Source organism: Mesoplodon bidens, assembly GCF_964165515.1.
Source record: "Mesoplodon bidens genome assembly, chromosome: 12".
In the NCBI taxonomy this organism is placed as follows: Eukaryota; Metazoa; Chordata; class Mammalia; order Artiodactyla; family Ziphiidae; genus Mesoplodon; species Mesoplodon bidens.
The window spans coordinates 61,758,568-61,772,096 of NC_138168.1; the positions used below are offsets into that span (position 1 = coordinate 61,758,568).

Below are 13,529 nucleotides of genomic sequence, written 5' to 3' on the forward strand. Positions count from 1 at the left end.
ACATTATTATTAAAATAAAACATGTAGGCAAATTCTTATTTCAGTTTCTTTTGGAAGAAGAAAAGCATGTAAAACTTTTCATTTCCAGTTTGGTTGATTGCACCTACAGAATTCCTCCATGAAATGTATTCTCAGATAAAAACATTGAAGAGTCTTTCATTATATACTACAGCCAAAATTCCACTAAAATTGTAATAGGACCCTTTAATGGCCACCTTAAATAAACTAAATGGCAGGGTGTCTGATTTACACATAAACTTCGTATATTTTAAGACCACTTTATGAAATGATTTGGGATCATAAAGGAAATAGATTTTGAGTAATGTTGCATGCTAACAGTTATCTCATAAACTATCTTGATTGTCTAAATGCACGCAAAGGGAAAATGTTTCCCACTGTCAAAATACCCCAAAGTAGTGGTGCCCCTTCCTCCACAATATGTCCAGTGATGGAGAACTCTTCCAAGCTGAAGGCAGCCAGTGTGTGTTATCACAATATGATTCCAGAAATTTTTACCAAATGGTCCTAGTTGTACCCCTTGGGCCTCGCACATTCTCCTGAGATTCATAACCACCATCTTGTTGCATGGTCTTTTTACCACTCCAAGAGGAAAGAGACAAAAATCAATTTGGACATTATAATCAGACTATTATAAGCAAATAAAAATACCTGATAGGGGCACTTCAGGAAAGGAAACATTTTAAGAATGTCCTTGAGAGGTGTTCTGCTGCTGATCAACTTTCTTCTTATTTCCAAAGTCTGGCTCATCCTTTTATCAATTTCACTCCAGTCTTTTTCTGTTTTCACATATTCTTGCTGGAACCAGTTAATATGTTCATCTACCTCATAATCTAAACAAACAGCTTCCTCCTGCAAAATATTTTCAAAATATTAATATGTTCCATGTTTCAAGTGGCAGTTTAATGCTCATGAAAACCTGAATTATGGGCTGTTATGGCACACTCAACGATTCACTCATGTAGTGAGCACTACTATGTAGCATTATGCTTGGCTTTGAACGTGGTTAACAAATGTCTTTGACGCTGTGAACAAATCAAACAGTTAATAACTGACTCTGGAATTATAATCTGTTCTCTTTTTTTAAAAAAAGTATTTATTTATTCATTTATTTAATTTTTGGCTGCATTGGGTCTTTGCTGCTGCACGCGGGTTTTCTCTAGTTGCTGAGAGCAGGGGCTACTCTTTGTTGCGGTGGGCGGGCTTCTCATTGTGGTGGCTTCTCTTGTTGTGAAGCAATGGCTTCTAGGTGCACGGGCTTCATTAGTTGTGGCACATGGGCTTCAGTAGTTGTGGCTCGCAGGCTCAGTAGTTGTGGCACACGGGCTTAGTTGCTCCGCGGCATGTGGGATCTTCCCAGACCAGGGCTCGAACCCGTGTCCCCTGCATTGGCAGGTGGATTCTTAACCACTGCACCACCAGGGAAGTCCCATAATCTGTTCTCTTGACAGATCTAAGAGTTATTTCATTTCCTACATACCTTTTTACGTGGAAACCTAGATTATCCAGAATGTTCACACTGAATAGAAATGTCATCTATTCCTATGCATTTGAATTTTAGAAGACAAAATATTAAGAAGAGATAAAAGGGTTTAAATTAAGTTTTTGTTATTGTTTGTATTTTTCCTTCTTAAATGCTTTTTTAGGGCTGCAGTACCATGCCATATAATCCAAATTCAAAATAATAATGGTGGGTAATTTGTGATGCTGAATCATGAAGCTGTCAATTATATTCGCTATGCATTTGGGTACATTGGATGGGGTGGGGTGGCTATAAGTACCTCACATATTCTCATTAAAAATCTAAGGTAGGGACTCCCCTGGTGGCGCAGTGGTTAAGAATCCACCTGCCAAAGTAGGGGACATGGGTTTGAGCCCTGGTCCGGGAAGATCCCACATGCCACAGAGCTACTAAGCCTGTGCACCACAGCTACTGAGCCTGTGCTCTAGAGCCCATGAGCTGCAACTACTGAAGCCCGTGCACCTAGAGCCCGTGCTCTGCAACAAGAGAAGCCACTGCAATGAGAAGCCCGCGCACCTCAATGGAGAGTAGCCCCAGCTCGCCACAGCTAGAGAAACCCCGCGTGCAGCAAGACCCAACGCAGCCAAAAATGAATAAATAAATTTATTTTTAAAAATCTAAGGTAATCAACAGGCTTTGAGGAGACAAGAAAAAAATCTTTCTAGAAAAGTTAGTTGAGCGGACACTTGGCTGAACTACACTTGAATCAACAAGTTGACAAACTGTCTAGCTGACCAGAATGTGAGCAGATGTTACCTGTAAAAGATGAAAAAATAGTAAAAAGCCTAAAAGGCTCCTATATCAAGACTTTACAAGCATTTTAGGAAAGCGTCAGGTAGATCCACTATCTGTGAACATAGGATGATTAGCAAGACATAGACCAAGTGAACAAATTCCTAGAAAAATATAACATACAAACAGACTAAAAAGAAATTCCTAGAACCTTATATAAATTTAATTAGAAGACGAAAGTCTTTCCACAAAGAAAATTCCAAGACCTGAAGTTTTCACAGACAAATTCTACTAAACTTTCAAAACAGAGGGCATACCAAATTTATGCAATTTTTTTCAAGGAGTCAAAAAAAAAAAAAAAAGAAATTCTATGAAGAATTCCAACCCATACTATGACGCCTCTATGTCTATGACATTGATTCCCAAACCTGAAAGAATTGTATGAGAGAGGATAATTACAGGTCGATCTCATTCATGAACAAAGTTGCAAATATTAGGAACAAGGAACAACTAACTTGGATCTATCCCAGAAATGCAATAAGGGTTTGACATTAGTAACTGGACATGCTCCCTGCTAACTATGGTGTTCCCCAGAGAGTGTCATTTAACCCTCTGATTCCTCTAAGGGGGTATTTATCTGAGTTATCCGGTCTAAAAGCCACTAGCCACATATGGCTATGCAGCACTTGAACTGTGGCTAGGCGAAATTAAGATGTGTGCTGGCAACACTGAATTTCAAAGACTTAGTATGCAAAAAAAGAATGTAAAACATCTCATTAACAATTTTTCATAATGATTACATGTTGAAATGATAATATTGGGTTAAGTAAACTATACTCTTAATGTTATAATTCCACCTGCTTCTTTTTACGTTTTTTAATGTGGCTACTAGGAAATCTTAAATTATATCTGTGGTGTGTATTATATTTCTATTGAACAGTGCTGTGTTAGATGCTAGAGTTTTCTTCATACCAAATCCAGTCATCCCTGTTTCCACTTCTATTGTCATCAAATTGACTTTGGAAACGATGTTTCCCTGTGTAACTTGAACAGTCTCTTTCCTTAACATTCAGTCACGTGTCTTAGTCAATCCGCAGGGAAACTGCTTTGACTTTGCCCCGTGTTTCCAAGTGCACAGCTGACTTGTAAAACTTCACAGTATTAGCAGATGTGCCACCTGCTGATGGCAGTAATTGCATTATATCCAGAATGCAATTAACTGTCAATATTTTTCTTCAACTTTTGTTCCTTGTTCAGTTTTGCACCATGAGAGAAACATCTGTGGAAAAGGCTATAAAAATGATTAGTATTTATACAATAAATCATTATGTCAGGTGCAGTAAGAAACAAACAGTAAATGCCCTAAAAGAAATTAAAAGAAACCTAGTGTATGTCCTTAGCATTGACTAAGCAGTTTTTGCATGACTTTCAATTCCATTGTATTTGTAAGCCAAAGAAAGCTAACACGCAAAACTGTTTCATGACTTTCAAGGTCACTGGGTACATATATACCCAATAAGTAGGAAAAGAAATGTTTTAAGAGAGAAATGAATTACAGTAGCCCCCTACTTATCTGCGGGGGATACGTTCCAAGAGCCCCAGTGGAAGCCTGAAACCAAAGATGGTACTGAACCTTATATATACTATGTTTTTCCCTTAATACGTACCTATGATAAAGTTTAATTTATAAATTAGGCACAGTAAGAGATTAACAACAATAATAATAAAATAGAACAATTATAACAATACACTGTAATAAAAGTTATGTGAATGTGGTCTCTCTCTCAACTTAAAACTTATAAATTGTTTATTTCTAGAACTTTCCATTTAATATTTTCAGAACACAGTCGACTGAGGGTAACTGAAACCCCAGAAAGCGAAACTGTGGATGTTGGGGAGGGCTACTGTATAAGTATAGTGTTAGTCATTTAACACCCGGCAGTTTGTTTGTTTATTTATTTATCTATTTATTTATTTAACAAAAGTCTGGAGGACTGTGGATGCAAGGACACCCCACAATCACTTATTAAATCCCTGTGTTCCTGTCCTAGATATAGCATAAGTTTAAAAAAAAGCATAAATTAATCTCTCTACAGAAACGACTGCAACATTCCCAGTATATGTTTGATAAGATGTTTTACATCAGAATCGGGAAAAATATTGTGTTTTCTTCATGTTTCAGAGTCTGAGAAAAGTCCATAATACTCCATCACTTGATGAAGGCTGCTCTGGAACAGGAGAATCACTGAGATGTGGATCCAAAGCCTGACGTGCTGTACTTGGAGCCGCTGGTATTACTCAGGATAGGCAAGATGCTGCTGCTCTATCTAACAACCCCCAAACGTTAGAGCAACAGATGTTTATCACTCATGTGAATGTCCCTCTCGGGGCCCAGCTCCTCATCCTCTTCACCCAAGAAACTGGCTCCACCATCTAGAATATCAGTCATCATTGCAGAAGAAAGGGGAAAGATGGGGCACTGCATACTGGATCTTCAATGAGCTTGACATTTCTTCTCACATTCCATTGATCAGTCAGTCTCATGGCCACATCTCACTTCAAGGGAGTGGAGGTGTACAAACATGCTGATTGTCTGGAGGACATGAACTGATTAAGTTGGTGAGCAGCAATCATATCCACACTCATCCACCTCTGCGTTTCTTATTATGGGAAATCATAGCTCTCCTTATAGTTTTAGCCAATTTCAGACAGGGTTTTCTGGTAGCTATAGCCAAAACCATAATAACTGAACACTGGAACACCCAATTCTCAAACCAGAAATCAATCCCCTAAATGAATTCTATGTCTAGCAATACATCCTTCAAATACGAAGGAGAGATTTAAGACATTCCCAGATAAATAAAAAGTGAGAGGATTGATCACTAGCAGATCTGCCCTACCAGAAATGCTAAAGATGGTCTTTCAAGCTAAAATGGAAGAACATTGACTGTAACTCAAATCCACATGAAAAAACAGAGCAGTGGTAAAGGTCACTACATAGGTAAGTACAAAAGACAGTATCAATGTATTTTCAGGTTGTAACTCCTTCTTTCTCCCATCTTGTTTTAAAAGCAGTTACATGAAGCAAGAGTTATAAATTCTGTGTTGATGGGCATACAGTGTATAAAAGGAAGACAAGTGTAGTTATACAGGGGCAAAGTTTTTATATGCTGTTATAATGAAATGGATATTAATCCAAACTAGATTATTATAAATCAAGATGTTAGTTGTAATCCCCAGGGCAACCACTAAGGAAATAACTATGAATGTTTATTTACTAAAAGAAATGATAGGAAAATTAAATTAATACACTAGAAAATATTTACTTAACACAAAATAAGGCAGTAATTAAGGAATAAAGTAAAAAGAAAAAGATGACATATAGAAAACAAATAGCAGACATAAATTCTAACTTACCAGTAATCACATTAGGTAACTGACAAAATGGATTTTAAAAAAATGATCCAAATATATACTAGAGACACACTTTAGATTCAAAGACATAAGTAGATTGAAAGTAAAAAGATGGGAAAAAATATACCAGTAACAGTAACCAAAAGAGAGACAGAATAGCTATACTAATATGAAACAAAATAAATTTTAAGACAAAAATTGTTCCTAGAGATAAAGGAAGATATTTTATAATGGGAAGAGGGCCAATCCATTCGGAAGATATAACAATTATAAACTTATATACACCTAGCAAGGGCATCCCCAAAATCATGTGGCAAAAACTGATAGAATGGAACGGAGAAAGAGACAATTCAGTAATAATGGTAGCTGGAGATTTTAATATGTCACTTTCAATAATGAATAGAGCAACTAAACAGATGGTAAACAAGGAACTGGAAGACTAGAGTGACTGCTATTCCTGGAGAAGACAACATGGATTTTAAGAACTTGGAGCTGGATGTAATAAATCATGCATAAAATGAAAACCTCCAAGAAGATGATATCAAAAGGAATTTTGAAGAAACTCATTGATAGGATTAAATTACTTACTTAAAACTCTTAAAAAAAACCAAAATGTAGACTACATTAACTGATAAAGATAAAATAATCTGTGCACTTAAAGATCACATTAATAGCCTCCAAACTGAGAGAACTTCATTGCAATTAGGAACAAAAAAAAAAATAGAAAGAGAGAAAAACAAAAGCCCCTGTGGAAAATTCAAAGTCCTTCCTGTACTGCTTCAAGAAACCAAAATAACTGTTCACCAAATATCCATTTCAGAGTTAATCTACTCCATAAAGACAGAGGAGAATCTTTTCAAAGTGGATGAAAAGATCAGGCATAAATGTGAAGGACTGGACACATGAAAGATTCAAGCCAGGTTTTTATCAGAAAAATTTGAAAGAAGCAATGACTATTATTAAAGTCAGCTTATATCCCAAGAGTGAAAAGTTTATGGTAATAAGTCGAAGCCTCTACTGGCTGAAAGAAACCTCAATAACTTAAGAAAAGAAAATGAGTGCATTAGTCAAAAAGCATTAAGGACGAGTTTAAGCATTTCAAAGTATGTTTACATCCTGATGTTTCAAATGGGGCATGGAGGGGGGAGGGATAAATTAGGAGTTAACAGAGGCCCAAAGGGACCACCAAGGAATCCTCTGGATGAAGAGATTTTTGAGAAATGATGTGCATCAAGCTGGGTGAGTGTGAAGATCGGGGTCCAGTGCCCTATGTCAACCAGTTGCCATCCCCACCCCACCCCAGGGTCAGGATGACAGGAGCAGGATGCCTCCATAGGCCATCTCCATCATGCCACAGCAGGCTCTCCACAAGAGCAAGACAGAGCTTATCCTGGTGCTCCTTGCACTGGCAGTTGCTCGGAACCTTCCTTTGGTCCTACCCTCCCACCTGAGCTCAGCACCCCTAGGCCAGGCTCTAGTTCTCCTATGAGAAAGCAGGTGCTACAAAGGAGTCCCAGGGTGGGTTCTTGAGACAAGGACCCCCTGTCCTTCCCCTTATTCCAGAAAATGAGGGTGAACCACCCCAGAAATATCTGTACACTAAGTGCTAAGTGATACTAAGTAATAAACACTAAGTAATCAAATGTAATGTGACAATGGCATAAGAGTAGACTGAGAGACCAGTGGAATAAGGGACAGTGCCCAGAACACACCCAAGTCTTTTGGGGGAACTTAACATACAATAAAAGTACCACCATAAACAAATTAAAAAAGGATGGAGTGTTTAGTAATTGGTGTTGTAAGAGCAACTCACCCTATGGATATCCTTACTTAACAGCATATACAAAGACAGACTCCAGATGACTTAAAGATCTAAACATGAAAATGCAAACTATAAACTTAATGAGAGAAAGAGTAGGAGAATATCTTTGTGACTTAAGGCATGGGAAGGACTGCTTCCTACAAACTAAGAAGAAAAAGATGTCAACCCATTAAAAACTGGGCAATGGATCTAAAGAGGTAATTTTCTAAAAGAAGAAACTCAAAAGTCTAACAAACACATGAAGAGATGCTCAGACTCATTAGTTATCAAGGGAAATGCAAATCACAAGAATCAGATTGCACTTTATACCTATTAGACTTGGCAAAATTCACAAGGCTGGCTAGTGCCAAGCAATGGCAGGAAGACAGGGATATGCAGTATTATGGGAGTGAGACTAACAAAATCATTCTAGAAAGTAATTGGTCAGATTAACTACATGCATGCCCTCTGCCCCATCAGTTCCATTTCCTGGTGGACAAGCCAAAGGAATAACACACAGGTGAGTCCATAACCAGACAGGTATAATGGCGTTCTCTGCAGTACAATCCGTTGAGGGGCTTGAGGCAAGGGCTTGTAATAATCGCTACAATCATGGGCTGGAAATATACATAGTAACATGAATGAGTCTTAAAGAGTGTCAGTGAAAAAATGAAACACGAATGAGGTATAGAATACCATTTTCGCTGGGTCAAATATGTATAAATGCAAAATCAGAGTACACATTTTAGAACACCTTACAAACAAAAAGATACAGATGAAACACAATAGAAGGATTGCCCAAGAGCAGAGGTGGGAAAGAGGGCAGAGAAGAATGAGCACAGAAAGAATGAATAGAACAAGAGAAAGGCCTGGCACAGAACAATGACAATAATGTGCCATGAGGTGTGGGGTTTGATTCACTCAACTTTAACACCCGAGGTTTTGCACAAAAAATAATACAGTACAAAGTTAATTCCACTACTCTGCATGCAGCTCCATACAATTCCTGTAAGTTTTTAAAACCTGTGTGTCTTCATCATTTAAACAGGATAATGTTGTCAGCAACTTAAGAAATTACTCAGTTAAGATACAAATGAACTTATTAACAAGACAGAAATAGACTCACAGATATAGAAAGCAAACTTATGGTTACCAGAGGGGAAAGGGGGTGGGGGAGGGATAAATTAGGAGTTTAAGATTAACATATACACACTACTATATATAAAATAGGTAAACAAGGTCCTACTGTATAGCACAGGGAACTATATTCAATAGCTTGTAATAAACTATAATGGAAAAGAATCTGAAAAAGAACATATATATATGTGTATATATATATATATATAACACTCATTTTGCTGTACACCTGAAACACTGTAAATCAATAAAAAAGAAATTACTCAGTTAATTCTGTTTTGAGAATCTAATTATGTCTCCATTTATAAATACTAGAAGAAGTATAATAAAAGGCAATTAAGCAAAGGAAACAGATTTATCAATTCACAGGGCTACAAGTTGCTTGGACCTAAAGCTAAAAGTCAGATGCATAAGAAGCAATGTCACTTATGTTGCATTTGAGAGCATGATTTACAAGCAGCAGTGACATGAGGTCGTGAGGTTGGCAAAGGATTTTTAAACATTGCATTTAAAACCAGTATTTTGTAGGACTGATCTGGAAACAGTCTGGTATTCTGACACGTATAGCCATCTGCATACCATGGTTATAAGTTTTTTTAAGAGCAGAATATGAGGAACCCAGACATTTTTAAGACTCACGGGTGGATGCTTTGATGCTGCTGAAGCTTTGGGTTTTGTAGCGTAGTCTAAGCAGTGCCACGCTGACCTTGGAGATTGAGGAAGGAGGAGGGTTGGGGACAAAAGATCTGTGACCTAGGCTCAAACTCACACAAATTCTGCAGCTGCTTGATTATCTGCAGAAGCCCACGTGACAGGACTAAGAAACACACTGTCCTTCGTTGAGGCATCTACCATCAATTTTTTGGTAAATTCCTTCCAACCACCAAAGGACAAACAACAGAAACAAAACAAATGAAAAATCTCTTCCCCTCATTTACTCCTTCCCAAAACCTTCTCCAGTTTAGCCAAACCCACTTCCCTGCCTTTGAGGGAACGGCCTGCCTCCTGGCTTCTTGCCTGCATCAATATTTTCCATCTCTAAAGCACAGGAAATAACTTTTTTCTATATTATGGAAATGCTGTGCCCAGTCAAGAAATTTTAAAAGATGTGAAAGTTGTCACAGTGTATCTTAATCCAACTATCCTTAATTTTCAGAAATCATAAAGACATTAAAAATGAGCTATTAGAAATTCAAAAATGAAGCCCAAAATAATTTAGGCAATTCATCTGAAGTCTAAAATCCCATGAGATAAGTGGTATATTCAATGGATTTGTCCCTCTACTCTTCTTAGTGTTTTTCCATTTGCTTAATCACCATGGAGGGTACAAAACACAGAAACACATGGTAATGTAATATTCTAGTGTAAAATTTTCTCCATCCTGTAAAGCTTTTGGCTTTACAGAACATGAGGTCATAAACAGGGATGCTACAGTGTTTAAAAGAATCAGAAATTTGTAGCTCCATTTGTAAGAGGGAGGAAAATAAATCCTTACGAATTAGATTTGCTTGGCAGGAAAAATGTTGCCTCTTCAGACGTGAACAAGGACCTCTTTTTGTCCCAGTTGGCAGGAAGGTCAAAACTAAATCCTGTTGCAACTTAACTCATCTTGGGCCCTGGTACGTTCAATCCCTGTTCTTTTTGTAGCAAAGACCCCTGCATGGGCCTTAGTAGGATTCAATTTAGAATTCTGGCATGTCTGGGAGACTCCAAGATAGGAACAGCAAAAGGTGTAGTTACATGAAGAATTGGGGTGGTTTTGAGAAAGAGCGGAAAGATGATTGTACAAAGTGGGTCAATGATGATGTGTCAACATAGGAGAGGAGTTACCATTTAGCCTGTGTCCCTCAGGGTGGCCTGTGACCCCCTGGGCTTACCCTTGCTGAGGATAAGTGTTACTTTTCCGATTTTACCATTCATCCATTCCAATGAATTTTGGTGGGACGTGCATCAATTTTGGTGGGATGTGGTGGGAAAGAAAGAAAACTGAATCTGTAAAATTTTAATTCATTTATAAAGGAGCTCCATTTGTAGTATATGGAAAATCACATATTTTGAAAATATGCACAATATAATTATGTTCCTTTACAAAGTGGCTTTTTATTTTAAGAATATAAAAGATATTTAAAAATGAATGTAATTCTATCTTATCATGATTTTAGTTTATAATTGGAATATTGCAGTTAAAGTTTCTATAAAATTACACTAAATTTAGGTAACTTTCACCTGTCTTGTCTTTTCATCAACGAGCAGACATGTATTATCTTAACTGGACTGTCATTTGAAAATCTCTTTGAAAACTATAATAAGGTATTTCTTTTTATTTATTTATTTGGAACTTTTAGTTGCAGCATGCGAATTCTTAGCTGCGGCATGTGGGATCTAGTTCCTTGACCAGGGATTGAACCCAGGCCCCCTGCATTGGAGTGCGGAGTCTTAGCCACTGGACCACCAGGGATGTCCCAATAAGGTATTTCAAAATACTCCTTCATCTAAAATTTTTCTTACTTCTAAAGTTGGATGAACGGTTTACAAAATATGTTAAAAAATATTCCCGTCCCCTGGTGCTTATAAGTAGTGATAATAAAATTGAGATGATCTGACAGGTTGCTCTATTAATATCAAATAACTATAGCAGCTGAAGAAGAAAATAGAATATTTACACCAAGTACATTCACTAACATAAACGTGTCTGTAGTGAAAAATTATATTTACATATTCATGTTGGATTGATGTGAAAATAGATTTTGGGGAGGACATGAGATTTAGCTTCTATAACTTGATAGTTTGGACATCCTTCCTAAGGAGCTCAATCTACTTTATTAGCAGGGGACATTTTTGTTTCTGAGAACACTTGGGGGCTGTGAGGTAGATAAGGAATCTTTATAGAATTTCAGATAACTAGGACCCCCGTAAACAGTATGTACAGCAAACCCACTGCAGAGGGAGGAATCTCCAGGCCCTGCCTGGGGCCCTTTGACTGTAGCTCCTCATGGCCGCCTCTGTACACAGCGAGAACAGTATGGGGTTTTGGACCCATGCATGTGGATTAGCTTCCACCCTGAAACCTTGAAACCAGAAGCAACTTGACCCCTACAATATGAGTATTAAAAAAACTTTCTGTAGCAATAACAACAGCAAGAATACAGTATACATTTTAGGATGAGAGGAAAAGAAATTATTCAAAGATCCAGAACTTTAGGGTTTCTCCAGGTTTTTTGAAGATTGTGAAAGAATAAACTTGCGATGTTCAATAACTCTCTGCTCCATTTTTGGAAGTCCTCTTTTGGAAATATTCTCATTCACAAAAACAAAACAGATTTTTTTTTTGGTTTCTGACCCACACCTCAAATTTTCAAAAGGATATTTTATTTTGTTTTAATTATTTTAAATGTTAGTATTTATTATCCCTTAATCAATCAACCAACCAATACATTGTCAGAATAATTAAAGATTCAATCTTACTTTTATCTGGACAATTTTAATTTCATCAAATCTTATATCAGCAAGAGATTTCCTTGTCTGGCCTCTTCGGTGTCCAAATTTACACTTATTTCTCATCACTTGTTCATCATCTTCTATGGGTCTTCGAACATATTTAAAACGATCTTTGAGGGCTCGTTTCCATAAAAACTGTGTAAAATTATAAAACAGGGCAGTTAATCTTCAAAGAGATTGGAATAATCCTATATAAACAATAAAATCTTTGTCTACCACCTTTGGGCTTGAAATTATTTTCCCATCACAGTAATAGAAACAACATATCTATTCTTCTATTTATCCTCACAATAATCTTGTGATAATGCTCTAAATATATACATATATTGATATTTTGTATAGTACATAGCTATGTGTGTGTGTGTGTGTGTGTGTGTGATTATATACAATGTCATATAGTTAAATATACTAGCTCTTGAGTCTAGATTTCTTAATTCCTAAAACTGGATACCTTCCACTTTAGTGTCTCCACAATGCACTCTACTTTCCTGTTGGATTCTAGAAAAGAACTGATACTGGCTTATGCATATATGGACTGACACGCTTTCTTTAAATGCATTATCAGATGAAGCAGCCTGTGCAACAGAGGAGAGGAAGAGATGGTGCCATTTGGGGAACTGCCAAGAGTTGCGCATGGCAGGAACAGAGAGCTCAAGATGTGGAAGGGTAGAAGATGTAGAAAATAGAGAAGTCAGCCCCATCCTGAAGGGCATGGTTACCCCAAAAAGAGCTTCAAGGTAATCTGGAACCAGATCCTTTCAAACCCCTCTCTGTGGACAGAGAAGTTCTCTTCTAGAGCAATGGTTCTTAAACTTCCGCCTGAATCACAATTCTTGGAGGATCTGTTAAAACACAGGTTGCTGGGTCCTACCCTCAGAGCCTCTAATTCAGTAGGTCAGGGGCAGGGTGGAGGATCTGCATTTCTTCCAAGTCCCCAAGGGGTGATGCTGATACTGCTTATCCAGACTCTAGAGATTCTGCTTCAGCAGGTCTGAGAGGAGCCCAGATGTCTGTAACCTTTAAAGCTTTGTAGAAAATGGCTGCAGAGCTGGGTTAGGAAGCCCTCTTAGGCCACATTGAGTAAGAAGTGTGGATGGTCAGCTTGTGCTCTGGGAGAATCTGTCTGGCATATGGACAGCTTGGAAGACCAGAGACATGTTTTACAACTTGGGGACACACCTGGGCTTCTTCCTCAACACATCAACACTGCTAACCTTCTTTCCCTCTGCTGGGCCTTTGGTTCTGGCCTGGAAAGCTCTGTCCCTCTCCTCGACTACCCTGCTGGTATCTAGGTAAAGCTTGCTCTGTTTCCAGATCTCAGCTCAGCTATCACTCCCTTACAGCCTCCCTAACAGCTCACTTCCCTTGGTTATCAGGCTTACCTTTCCTTGTCAACACTTATCACAC

At 37.8% G+C, this 13,529-nt stretch overlaps 1 protein-coding gene across 1 annotated transcript in view; it reads right to left on the minus strand.

Moving 5' to 3' along the window:
* The window catches only part of SAMD3 (sterile alpha motif domain containing 3), a gene marked incomplete at its 3' end in the record, with an annotated part of 46,025 nt that overhangs the window by 14,176 nt on the left and 18,320 nt on the right, over positions 1 to 13,529 (minus strand). The window contains exons 6-7 of the mRNA XM_081251205.1: positions 12,090 to 12,257; positions 670 to 870 (exon numbers count right to left, since the gene is read on the minus strand). Coding sequence (XP_081107331.1) covers positions 670 to 870; positions 12,090 to 12,257 — 369 coding nt within the window. The remainder of the gene's footprint in view (positions 1 to 669; positions 871 to 12,089; positions 12,258 to 13,529) is intronic.